Source organism: Arachis ipaensis, chromosome B06, assembly GCF_000816755.2.
Source record: "Arachis ipaensis cultivar K30076 chromosome B06, Araip1.1, whole genome shotgun sequence".
Lineage (NCBI taxonomy): Eukaryota > Viridiplantae > Streptophyta > Magnoliopsida > Fabales > Fabaceae > Arachis > Arachis ipaensis.
Genome location: NC_029790.2, coordinates 16,738,277 through 16,751,198, shown reverse-complemented (window position 1 = coordinate 16,751,198; position 12,922 = coordinate 16,738,277). Strand labels below are relative to the sequence as shown.

At 38.4% G+C, this 12,922-nt stretch overlaps 1 protein-coding gene across 1 annotated transcript in view; it reads left to right on the top strand.

Moving 5' to 3' along the window:
* Window positions 1-8,820, top strand: part of LOC107646418 (protein ILITYHIA) — a 19,979-nt gene extending 11,159 nt beyond the window's left edge. The window contains exons 29-60 of the mRNA XM_021105449.1: window positions 188-265; window positions 371-518; window positions 685-807; window positions 902-958; window positions 1,042-1,152; window positions 1,231-1,422; window positions 1,504-1,677; window positions 1,894-2,004; window positions 2,096-2,165; window positions 2,258-2,336; window positions 2,530-2,632; window positions 2,710-2,880; window positions 2,983-3,105; window positions 3,187-3,300; window positions 3,412-3,518; window positions 3,595-3,646; window positions 3,758-3,864; window positions 3,980-4,039; window positions 4,136-4,250; window positions 4,403-4,513; window positions 4,590-4,727; window positions 4,796-4,918; window positions 5,042-5,113; window positions 5,609-5,721; window positions 6,240-6,398; window positions 6,615-6,711; window positions 6,828-7,010; window positions 7,210-7,404; window positions 7,482-7,661; window positions 7,753-7,885; window positions 8,126-8,204; window positions 8,441-8,820. Of these exons, the coding sequence (XP_020961108.1) occupies window positions 188-265; window positions 371-518; window positions 685-807; window positions 902-958; window positions 1,042-1,152; window positions 1,231-1,422; window positions 1,504-1,677; window positions 1,894-2,004; window positions 2,096-2,165; window positions 2,258-2,336; window positions 2,530-2,632; window positions 2,710-2,880; window positions 2,983-3,105; window positions 3,187-3,300; window positions 3,412-3,518; window positions 3,595-3,646; window positions 3,758-3,864; window positions 3,980-4,039; window positions 4,136-4,250; window positions 4,403-4,513; window positions 4,590-4,727; window positions 4,796-4,918; window positions 5,042-5,113; window positions 5,609-5,721; window positions 6,240-6,398; window positions 6,615-6,711; window positions 6,828-7,010; window positions 7,210-7,404; window positions 7,482-7,661; window positions 7,753-7,885; window positions 8,126-8,204; window positions 8,441-8,483 (3,721 nt within the window). The 3' untranslated portion in view covers window positions 8,484-8,820. The remainder of the gene's footprint in view (window positions 1-187; window positions 266-370; window positions 519-684; window positions 808-901; window positions 959-1,041; window positions 1,153-1,230; window positions 1,423-1,503; window positions 1,678-1,893; window positions 2,005-2,095; window positions 2,166-2,257; window positions 2,337-2,529; window positions 2,633-2,709; window positions 2,881-2,982; window positions 3,106-3,186; window positions 3,301-3,411; window positions 3,519-3,594; window positions 3,647-3,757; window positions 3,865-3,979; window positions 4,040-4,135; window positions 4,251-4,402; window positions 4,514-4,589; window positions 4,728-4,795; window positions 4,919-5,041; window positions 5,114-5,608; window positions 5,722-6,239; window positions 6,399-6,614; window positions 6,712-6,827; window positions 7,011-7,209; window positions 7,405-7,481; window positions 7,662-7,752; window positions 7,886-8,125; window positions 8,205-8,440) is intronic.

Below are 12,922 nucleotides of genomic sequence, written 5' to 3'. Positions count from 1 at the left end.
TCTCTTCTCTTCTAATTTTTTTTACTCCTTCAGATGCTGACTATTTTCTAATTTCGTCAGCTTACAGAATTCCCTGAAAAGTATTGGGTTTTATGCCATTTTTTGTTTTCAGACTCCAGGCTGTCAAATTCAAGGGAAACATATGTATCTTAAGTTTATGTTGATTTCTTTTCTTAACTAACTGCAGGAACTCTGCAAAATCTCGTGAAGGAGCTTTACTCGGATTTGAATGCCTTTGTGAAACACTTGGAAGACTATTTGAACCGTATGTTCAATGAGTATTTCTCCCAAATGTTACTGATTGTTCATGTAGTTTTTGTTTTATTTTGGGAGTGGGTTATTTTATTCCCTTCATCATAATTGTGTTCAGGTATGTGATTCAGATGTTACCATTGCTCTTGGTTTCATTCTCTGATCAAGTTGTTGCAGTTCGTGACGCAGCTGAATGCGCTGCTCGTGCAATGATGTCACAGCTTAGTGCCCAAGGAGTGAAGCTTGTCCTTCCGTCTCTTTTGAAGGTGACAAAAAATATAGCCAACTTATTTGTTATTGCATCGAGAAACAGTGTGTGCTTTCTATAAATATCCTTGTTTGTTACACGTGCACACATGCACACATGCATATATTTATGCAGTTACCTTGCTTGTATGTTGTGAATTATTGTGTAACTGATTATTTGATCAGGGTCTTGAAGATAAAGCTTGGAGGACAAAACAAAGTAGTGTGCAACTTCTGGGTGCTATGGCTTATTGTGCTCCTCGACAGTTGTCTCAGTGCCTCCCTAAGATTGTGCCCAAATTGACTGAGGTATAAGATGATGCTTACATTACATTGAAACTGGTAATTTTTCATTTCTTCTATTCTATTGATTGTATTACCATAACCGTTCTATCATTTCTAGGTTTTAACTGATACCCATCCTAAAGTCCAGTCAGCTGGGCAAATGGCCCTTCAACAGGTTAGCTTTGATTGTGAACTGTCATACTGTTTGATGCTTTTTTTTTTTTTTCTTTTTTATGTTATTTTTATTTTCTTTTAAAGGTTGGGAGCGTGATAAAGAATCCTGAAATATCTGCTCTGGTCCCTACTTTACTCAAGGGACTCAGTGATCCTAATGAGCATACAAAATATTCCCTTGATATTCTTCTTCAAGTAAGGTTTATTGCATGTGTCTTACAGATTTTGTTTATTATTTTGTTTTGTTTCCTGAAATCTTATTGACTGTTGCAGACGACCTTCGTCAATTCCATTGATGCCCCCTCACTTGCATTATTGGTGCCAATAGTACATAGAGGACTTCGGGAAAGGAGTGCTGACACTAAGAAGAGGGCAGCACAAATAGTTGGAAACATGTGTTCCTTGGTTACAGAACCAAAGGATATGATTCCATATATAGGATTGTTGCTTCCTGAAGTAAAGAAGGTACCTGTTTTTTCAATAGCTTTTACACTGCTTGTGTTGTCCTTGGCTCCTAATTAGTTGATATATGTATCATGAGAGCAGGTTCTTGTGGATCCTATCCCTGAAGTTCGATCAGTTGCTGCAAGAGCCATTGGATCCCTTATAGGAGGAATGGGCGAAGAAAATTTCCCTGATCTTGTCCCATGGTTGTTTGAAACACTAAAATCTGATAACAGTAATGTTGAGCGATCTGGAGCAGCTCAAGGGTTGAGTGAGGTTAGATTCTTTTTCCTTTTTTCAGGTTTTACAGTCAAAAACCCAGAATTTCTTGTAGTCCTTGTGGCCTTCTATTCCCCCCACCCAAAGGCTTCGAAAACAAGCATTGTTCTTTAAGATGTTTTGCCTGCTCTTTTCCTGTAATGGAAGGAGTTTTGTCTTTTTTTTTTGGAAACCCCTTCTTCACACCTGCCATCCAAACTGGTTGAATTTTAGGTCTTAGCTGCACTTGGCATCCAGTACTTTGAGCATGTACTTCCTGATATTATTCGAAATTGCTCCCACCAAAAAGCATCAGTACGAGATGGATATTTGACATTGTTCAAGGTAAAGTGGTGAAGTGCTATTTTTAATACAATTTAGTGTTATTATCTTCTTGAACTCTGATTAAATACCCTTCCAAACAACTTTGTTGCAGTACTTGCCACGGTCATTAGGAGTCCAGTTCCAGAATTATCTTCCACAGGTGCTGCCTGCTATCCTAGACGGTATGGTACTTTCTTTGTCTTCGTTATGTGTTATTTTTTGCTGTTACAAGTAAAGTAAATTATTTTTTATTTTTTCCTTTAATATTTTGTAGGTCTTGCTGATGAGAATGAATCTGTACGTGATGCTGCACTAGGCGCTGGCCATGTCCTTGTTGAGCATTATGCTGCATCGTATGTTCTTTCTTTGATTTTACAAAATCACATATACAAGAATTTTTTGTTTATCTTGCCTTTTGCAATATGCATATGTGGATATTGTTTGTGTAAGAATTGGAATTCTTATTGATGTCTGAATTATATTAATTGTGAATGCCAAAGTTGGGTTGCCTGTTACTAAGTTTTGGTTTCTTTTTTTATTTTGCAGATCTCTACCTCTTCTCCTTCCAGCAGTAGAGGATGGAATTTTTAATGATAATTGGCGGATTCGACAGAGCTCAGTTGAGCTGCTGGGTGATCTATTATTCAAGGTATGTTTTGCTAACCTTTCAAGTTTTAACAAGCACCAGAGTTTGATTGGATTTATGAGCCATATTATTCCTTTCAGGTTGCTGGAACATCTGGTAAAGCTCTGCTTGAGGGGGGCAGTGATGATGAAGGTTCTAGTACTGAGGCTCATGGACGTGCTATTATTGAGGTTCTGGGGCTTGATAAGCGTAACGAAGTACTTGCTGCATTATATATGGTTCGAGCTGATGTTAGTCTGTCAGTACGTCAGGTAATGAATGGACATCTATACTTCCCTCTTCTTTTCTCCTTCTTTGCTCACTTTTATCGAGGAATTTGCCATGTTCTAAAAGCCATATGTATCTTTGGTCAGGCTGCTTTGCACGTGTGGAAGACTATTGTAGCAAATACTCCTAAGACTCTTAGGGAAATTATGCCTATTCTGATGGATACTTTAATTTCATCCCTTGCATCGTCATCCTCTGAAAGACGGCAGGTGTGCAGTTATATCCATTTTAACTGATTTTCTGCCACAAATTGTGGAGTTTTTGTCTTACCTTTGCTCATTCTCATGCAGGTTGCCGGACGATCATTGGGTGAGCTAGTCAGGAAACTTGGTGAACGTGTGCTCCCCTTGATAATCCCAATCTTATCCCAGGGCCTGAGTGACCCTGACAGCAGCAGAAGACAGGTTAGAATTGTTGTCTCTGCTGAAATTTTCTGTTTTGTAATGGGTGTATCTATGCGCTGATAGCTCATATCTTGTAATTTGATTGAATTATGGTTTATGTTGCATGAAAAGGGTGTATGTGTTGGTCTGAGTGAAGTTATGGCAAGCGCGGGCAAGAGTCAGTTGTTGAGTTTCATGAATGATCTCATTCCCACTATTCGGAATGCGCTTTGTGATAGGTTTGTGTATTTAAGCCTTTTTTCTGGGAAATTTTTACATTGCATTTTCTGATAAATTAGATCAATGTATTTACAGTGTGCCTGAGGTTCGTGAATCAGCTGGCTTGGCATTCAGCACTCTCTATAAGGTAGCACTCTTTATTGTCTACTTGTTCTTTCATTATGATGTTTTAGTTTGTGGTGTCTTAGATAATACTAGACCTTTTACAACACCTTTCCATCCCAATCTTGCAATGTAGAGTGCTGGAATGCAAGCTATTGATGAAATTGTTCCCACTCTTCTACATGCACTGGAGGACGATGAAACTTCCGATACTGCACTTGATGGCCTTAAACAAATTCTAAGGTAACTTGTTTGTTGCCATCATTGCCATGGAGATTGTGTGTATTGATGTTATTGTTTATAATAATTTCTTGTTATCTTACTATTTGTTTCATCTTATTTATTTATTTGTTTGTAGTGTCAGAACAAGTGCAGTATTGCCACACATCTTGCCTAAACTGGTTCATCTTCCATTGTCGTAAGTGTCTTTAAGTGTCTTTTTGTTTTTGTATAATGGTTTTATGTGCTTTAGTGTATTTCCAGTCTCTAATGAAAACGTTTTTATATCGTACAGTGCCTTCCATGCACATGCATTAGGGGCTTTAGCAGAGGTTGCTGGTTCTGGCCTTAACTTTCATCTTGGTACTGTGCTTCCTCCTTTGTTATCAGCAATGGGTGATGAAGACAAGGTAGACCAAAATTGCATATTTTGAAATTCTTAATCAGACATTCCATCTTCGTACATGCTCTTTTTCAAGAATTATGAGTTTGTTCCTGTTGATTGTGGATGTATTTCAACTGATTCAATGCCTAATCTGATTTGATTTATGTTATATTCTAGGAGGTTCAAGCTTCAGCTAAGGAGGCAGCTGAAACAGTGGTTCTGGTCATTGATGAGGAAGGTGTGGAGTCACTCATATCAGAGCTTGTGAAAGGTGTTAATGACAGTCAGGTACTTTTCTTTTAATTACTGATAGAATGGCTCTCTCTATAGACTATTTTTTGTTGTTGACAATATTCTCCTCCAGGCTGCTGTCAGAAGATCATCTGCATATCTTATAGGATATTTATTCAAAAACAGCAAGTTATATCTGGATGATGAAGCTCCAAACATGATATCTACCCTAATCATTTTACTGAGCGATCCTGATTCATCTACAGTTACTGTAAGTTGCATGATTAGCTGATGTTAGATTCTTTTATAGCATGTTGCTTATTATTTGGTTTTCATTAGGTTGCTTGGGAAGCTTTGTCACGGGTTATTGCTTCCGTACCCAAGGAGGTACTTCCTTCATACATAAAACTAGTTCGTGATGCAGTATCAACATCCCGAGATAAGGAGCGCAGAAAGAAGAAGGTGATGGTTTAACTTGGAAACTGTTACCAATCCTAAATAGACTTTAAGTTTCAGATTGTGTGTTTTTAGGTTATTGGTGGCAAATTAGTTAATATTTTGAATGGTTGTGTAATTTCTTTGCAGGGTGGACCAATTCTCATACCTGGATTTTGTCTTCCTAAAGCACTTCAGCCTATATTGCCAATTTTTCTCCAAGTATTATTCTTTTCGTCACGTCAATTTTTTTTCCAAGTTTAGAATGTTTTTCATTCCAGGTGGATACTTACCACATTCATATCCACACCTTTATATCATCAATATCAACTATTGTGTATAAAACTTCATGAGTTCAATTTGGAACAGTTGTTTTGCATTCTTGTTTATCAGTGGATATTTCTCTGGTGTTTGATTAGGATAACTTGAGTTTTGGTTGTATTGCATGTTTCTTTTCTGTTTTGATCCTTGTCTGCCTATACTTTCCTCCACACTGAGTGTGTTGAGATCCTATTTTACCCCCCAAAAAGGTTTCATGCACTATTCTTCTTTTGCCGTCATTATTGATTCTCACATTTTGAAGAATAGTTCAACTATGCTACATGGTTGAATAATATCCTCTCAATATACAAGATTTCTGGCATAATATCTATTATGCACATACAATTGGGATGATTTACCCACAGAACTAATCAAACTTATACATTGTGATCCCAGGGTCTCATAAGCGGTTCTGCTGAACTGAGGGAGCAAGCAGCATTGGGTCTTGGTGAACTGATAGAGGTTACCAGCGAACAATCACTCAAAGACTTTGTCATCCCAATAACAGGGTATTTATTTGAGAAGTTTGTTTGTGTAGATGAAACTTCTAAATTGATACTTTAGACCATCAAACTTTTGATGATGTCATTATTAATTTACTTCTGTGGTAATGTGTTGTATCCTAAAATGCCACCTAATCATATTCATATCTTGCCACAAAAAATGACTGACTGTGATATTTTCCATGTTAAGTAAAATATCCATGAGAAGTGCTCAGGGAGACAATATGGTTGCAGTCCATTTGTTTTATGTTTCCTGATGTTTAAAAATGAGTCTTTTTCCTAAAAGTGTCCTTTCTGTGTATTTAATTTTCTGCATGTTGTTATCCTTTTGACTAACTGGTCGGATCTTCAGTCTTGCTATATTCATACTCACTATAACCATATCTGATTTCACCAGAATATAGTTTGAGCATGTGATTTTCCATGCTTCATGTCCAAATACCATACCATATTTTATCATTTATTGTTCTATGGAGCACTATAAATCTTATTATCACACTGACTATACCAATAATTTGTCACAGGCCTCTTATCCGCATAATAGGTGATCGGTTCCCATGGCAGGTGAAGAGTGCTATTTTGTCTACTCTAACCATCATGATAAGGAAGGGTGGCATCTCCCTGAAGCCTTTTCTTCCTCAGTTGCAAACGACATTTGTCAAATGTCTACAGGACAGTACAAGGTGAGTATGATAAATTTTTTCCCTTCCTCTGCTGGCGAGTCACTAATTGTCTTGCTTCTGTTGGTGCATAAATGTTAATTTAAATGGCAACTTATGCCATTCAACTTAGATTCTTACCTTATACTCTGCAAAGTCAACTTGGGTATTCTGATAGTGGTGGTGTTGCAATCACCTTCTTTGTTCTATTCTTGCTTATTAGGTTATATTTGATTGCAGAACTGTTCGTTCTAGTGCTGCCTTAGCACTTGGGAAACTTAGTGGCCTCAGTACCAGGGTTGATCCTTTAGTTGGCGATTTGTTATCCAATCTGCAGGTAGTTTGTTATCATTTTATTTTATTTTATTTTTTGTTTTATCTGATGCAACTGTAGGAATCTTAAACATTATTACTTACTTATTGAATACAAAACTGTTGCATTTGGATTCTTAGGGATCAGATGGTGGTGTTCGTGAAGCTATTCTGAGTGCTTTGAAAGGTGTCTTGAAGCATGCTGGTAAGAACGTGAGTTCTGCTGTCAGGAATCGTGTTTACACTGTTCTGAAGGATTTAATACATCATGATGATGACAAAGTTCGAGCATATGCTGCAAACATTTTGGGTGTCTTGACACAGGTTTGTAAGCCAGTGAAAGGAACTCTATTTACATACAATATGTAATTTTTCTTCAGTCTTCTTTTCCTCTATGAATGACTATATAGTATATACGCATTATCATCAAGGTTGTAAGCCAGATTTATCATGGATGATTCTTTCATTTTTGGAATATACCTTAATTATGTTTGTCTAACAGTCTTCTAACAATAACCGACAGTACCTTGAAGATGTTCAGCTGACTGAGTTGGTTCAGGAACTTGCCAGTCTAGCTAATTCGCCAAGCTGGGCTCCTCGACATGGCTCTTTGCTCACAATCTCTTCCTTGTTCCAACACAGTCCATCTGCAATTTGTTCATCACCCTTGTTCCCAGCTATTGTAGATCGTCTTCGAGACTCATTGAAGGATGAGAAGGTGTCAATCCTTAACGATCGATTTATATATATACATATTTGGTTGTTTCTAATTTTATTCATTATTCTGTAAAACAGTTCCCTCTCCGGGAAACTTCAACCAAGGCATTGGGGAGGCTGCTTCTTTATAAAGCACAGATGGATCCTTCTGACACACTATTGTACAAAGATGTTCTTTCAATGCTTGCTTCGTCTACACATGATGACTCTAGTGAAGTTAGAAGAAGAGCCTTGTCTGCTATAAAGGCTGTTGCCAAAGTATACCCTCAGACTATCTTGCCTTGACACAAATTCCTCCTTGAATAAAGATGTACTGAATTATACTGCCTTAATATGTGAATCAATGCAGGCGAATCCTTCAGCCATTTTGTCACACGGATCCATCATTGGTCCTGCCCTAGCGGACAGTTTAAAGGATGCAAATACTCCTGTGAGACTCGCCGCCGAACGATGCATTCTACATGCTTTTCAACTGACAAAGGGTACTTTACACCTTAAGATTGTGTTGGTTACATGCTGAGTATATCTGCTTTATCCCTAACTTGTGCTTTGATATGTTTCAAAACAGTTGAAACCTGAAAAATATGACTGCAATGTTCCTAGGAAAAATAAAGCAATAATTAATATAACAATCCCTACATTACAAGTTACAATCTCATTATTATCTTAACTATATACTGTTTAATGGATGTGCGCTTTACTGTTGGATGTTGGTCTTCCAGGTCCAGAAAATGTCCAAGCAGTACAGAAGTTTATCACTGGCTTGGATGCTAGACGATTATCAAAGCTTCCTGAATATAGGTACTTAGATAATTTGACATGCGTTTTTTTTTTTTACCGTTTTTGCTTTATTCTTTTACAATATGGATATATTCAATGGTTAAACTTTAAAGTCACGGTATCACGTGGTATTAATCTGTTCTTGATCTTTCATAAGTTTCTCAAGGTTTTGAATGACAAAATTATAAGGAGTATGCTTCTGCTTACAATACAAATCTATCACAAGATATCATTGATAAATTTGTCATACTTTGCAGTGATGATAGTGGAGACAGTGATGAAGACACGTCAAGTTCCTGAGGTAGTTGGTGTTTCATTAAAAGTGTGTTGTTCTTCTTTTAAGGAGCTGATGCCAAATTTTCATTATCACCAAATTTTTGGTTCCACAATGTTAGTCAGAGATATAGAATATAGATATATACACAATTGGAGGCTAGATACCCAATTTTTTTCCGCCTGGGTATTCGATTGTGTCTATAATTGTAAATCAGAGTATCTATTTATTGCTGATCAATTATATTTTTATTTTTGCGAATATATTGTGCTGGTTTTCTAATGTCATCAGCACTGGCTTTTTCATACAATAATGTTCTCATAACAGCATTTATTTTGCCATATCCGTTCATTCTATTTTCCTCATTCTTCCTGACTATTCCGTATCCTTTGAAGTTTCAATTATAAAGTCAAATCTACTCGGATGATTCAAGTTAACCTGACAGCACTGTAAATCATTGACACTAAAACAACAAAAACTTTGACGGTTTAAAAAGATGTTGAAACTTGGCATCTGAGCCAGTAAGATGTTGAAACTTGGCATCTGAGTGTTAGGGATAAATAGCAATTGAGCCAGTAAGCTGAGCTGGCAGGTTAGTTAGCCAGTTATGAGAACAGTTAGTGGTTGTTAGTAGTTACTATAAGAACTACTGATACCTCACATGGTATCAGAGCTTTTAGGTTCTAATTCATGGCTATTCCAGTGACCCTTAAGCTGCCGCAACCTCAAGTGTGCGAGCAATAAACACAGTGTCATTCATGCTGGATGAAGATAATTTCGTACTTTGGAGACGGCAAGCGCTAGCGTTCATCAAATCCAACAGACTCAAGGAACACCTCAATTCGATGAAGATACCGAAGCGATTTAGGATTGACGGAGATCGCCAATTAGAGATTGAGACTCAGGAGTTCCTCGATTGGGAGTAGAACGATCAATTCTTGGTGTCGTGGCTGTTTGCTTCAATAGATCCGAGTTTCACAAGTCAGGTAGCGAACTGTGAATTTGCGTGTGAGATCTGGTACAAATTGGAGGAATATTTTGCAAAACGGCTGAAATCAAAGGTGAAGCAACTCAAAACACAGATCAAAGGCATCAAGCTATAAGGTTCTGTAACGGAGTACATGTCTAAGCTTAAGAAGGTAACAAATGCTCTCTTTGCCCTAGGTGCACCTCTTTCAAGTGAGGAATTTGTAGAAGCTGTGACTCAAGGTTTGAATGAGGATTATAGTGCTTTTATAACCATGATTAATGCTAGAGCTGATGAAATAAATGAGTGAAGTAGAATCGCTACTAGTGGGTCATGAAGAATTAGTAGAGCGTTTTAAAAGGACTGTTTTAGGGACAATGCAAGTAAATTTAGCACAAAATGTAGATTTAAGGTCACAAAGTCAGCAACCTAGCTATCAAATGTATCAACCTAATTTTCAACAGCAGCAACAACAATTTCAAGGTAGAGGTCAGAATTTTAGAGGAAGATTTCGGGGAAGAGGTGGTTTTAGAGGTGGCAGATCAGGTTTCTATGGTAACTCCAGACCACAGTGTCAACTCTGCAATCGATTTGGGCACACTGTGTGGGAATGCTTCCACCGCTTCAATCACAATTTTCAGAATCCGCATCAGACTACTGGCAATGCACCAGCACCACCTCCTTTTTCCTTCCACCAGCCACAACAAGACTAACAAGCTTAAGCTCTCTTAGCCACTATACCTGCAGCAACACCTCTCGCTGACAAAGCCTGGTACCTGGACACCGGAGCTTCACATCATTTAACCTTTGATGCAAACAACTTGATTGCAGGCTCAGAGTATGCAGGAACAGATCAAATACTAACAGGTAATGGCCAAGGTATGAGTATAAATAGTATTGGCAAAACTATACTGTTCAATGAGTCCAACCCTCACTACTTTAAACTATTAAATCTGCTTCATGTACCTTCCATCACCAAAAATCTAATAAGTGTTTGCTCTTGACAATCATGTGTTTTTTGAATTCCATCCTGTTGATTGTTTTGTAAAATGTCAGGAGACCAAGAAAATTCTATTAAAGGGGTCTCTTAGAGGAGGGTTATACCATTTTGAGCATGTTGGAGTGCTTGCACGAGCAGCACCGTCAAGCAATACATCAAGCAATTCGGGGTCTAAGAACCCTCATCTATCATCCACTCATAGAGTCTGTAACTTCAGTTCTTTTACATCTAGTTTCACAGTAGCAAGTAACACTAATAATGTAGGCACTGTCTGTAATGCTAAGTCAGTGTATGAGTTTGATATGTGGCACAAGAGGTTAGGTCATCCAAGTGCACGAATTGTTGAAAAAGTATTACAAAGTTGTAATGTTGGCTATATGAATAAAAGCAAATTTTTACCTAAAGACTACTTGTGTAATGCGTGCTGCCAAGGCAAGCTCCATAATCTTCCTTTTTCTGATTCTCAAACAGTCTATAGCCACCTTCTAGAGTTAATCTTTTCAGATATATGGGTCCTTCTCCTATTACTGGTGTTTCAGGATTTCGATACTACATTCTTTTTATTGATGCCAAAACCAGATATACCTGTTTGTATCTTCTTCAAAACAAGAGCCAAGTCTTGCAAGCATTTGTCCAATACAAGTTGTTGATTGAAAACAAAACTGGGCATAAGATTAAAACACTTCAAACTGACAATAGCAAAGAGTATACCTCACAAGTTTTTACCAAATTTCTGATTGAGAATGGGATTGCACATAGACTTAGCTGCCCATACACACATGAATAGAATGGAAAAGCCGAGAGGAAACATCGGCATGTCATTGAAACTGCTCTAATCCTTCTTTCTCAAGCATCCATGCCTCTAAAATTCTGCGATAAAGCCTGCCTCACTGCAACTCACCTCATTAACTTGCTGCCCTCTGCCACCACACAATACATATCACCCTATGAACTCTTGAACAATAGAGCTCTAGACTATAGGTTCCTTAAAATCTTTGGATGCTCATGCTTTTCTCAGCTCCGTCCTTACCAACCACACAAATTTGACTTTAAGACTCACAAGTGTCTGTTTTTGGGTTACTCACCACACCACAAAGGATACAAGTGCCTTTGTCCATCTGAAAAACTCTATGTTGCAAGGCATGTAATCTTTAACGAATCTGAATTTTCTTATCGGTTGCTATTTTTTAATAAGGACTCAAATCTAAAGGCATCAGTTCCTCATACAACCAAACTTATCACTATTCCTATTTATGTGCGCCATCCACCAGTACCTCTCGAAATTCCTCATGAGTCACCCCCTAGTACACCACCACCCACAACACTAATACCCTCAACAGATTCTCCAACCACAGCAATACCCTCATCAAGTTCCCGTGAGTCTTCACCTCTTCAATCTAATTCGTCCACTCATCAAGGGAGAGTTCCAGAGTCAGCCACTGTTATATTCTCCTCCTCCAATTCCAGTTCCATCCGAGCCAACCTCAACCTCTCCACCAACCATAATTGAGTCATTTGCTAGTCCTAATTTGTACTGATTCTTGCCCATTCACTGTTGACACTTGTATCTCTAACTCTACTTTTGAGTTTCCCTTAAGTAATGCAGGGTTAACTGAACAATCATCACGTGTTGTTCCTGCGTCTGAAGCAAAGGTTGGGCGCACTCATCCTATGATAACTAGAAGTCAGGCGGGTATTTTCAAGCCCAAAATATACTCTTCCCAGCTTTGCTCTTCCTCAGTTGATCTCACACAAGTGGAGCCCTCTTCAGTTGCTTAGGATTTTACCTCACCACAGTGGAAGGCAACTATAGATGAAGAGTATGCTGCCCTAATGAAGTGCAAAACTTGGAAGTTTGTAGACCCCTCAACAGCAGCAGACCCAATTGGATGTCGATGGATATTCCGCATTAAAAGACAACCAGATGGAAGTATCCAGAAGTACAAGGCGCGGCTGGTGGCGAAAGGCTTTCATCAAAGGGAAGGCTTTGATTACGGGGAAGTATTCAGTCCGGTGGCTAAACCTGCGACAGTCCGTGCTATCTTGGCATTTGCTTTGTCGAGACAGTGGCGAATTCGTCAGTTTGACTTTAACAATGCCTTTCTTAACGGTGATTTGTCTGAAAATGTCTATATGGTGCAACCTGACGGCTACAATTTTGGCACTAATTTAGTGTGTATGCTAGAGAAAGCGCTATACGGCCTCAAGCAGGCTCCACGTGCATGGTTCCTCAAGCTGAAGAGTACCCTTGAGAGTTTGGGGTTTATCAGTACTACCTCTGACCCCTGCTTGTTTGTCAAGCATAGTTCCCTCTCCATTATCTATCTTTTGGCGTATGTCGATGATATTCTAGTGACCGGCACTGCTGCAAGTGAGGTAAACAAGTTTATTACTGATTTGAATGAGGTCTTTACGCTCAAGGACTTGGGAGAAATGAGCTTTTTTTTTTGGGTATTGAGGATGAGAGAACAGCCGCTGGTTCCTTAGTGCTGAAACAA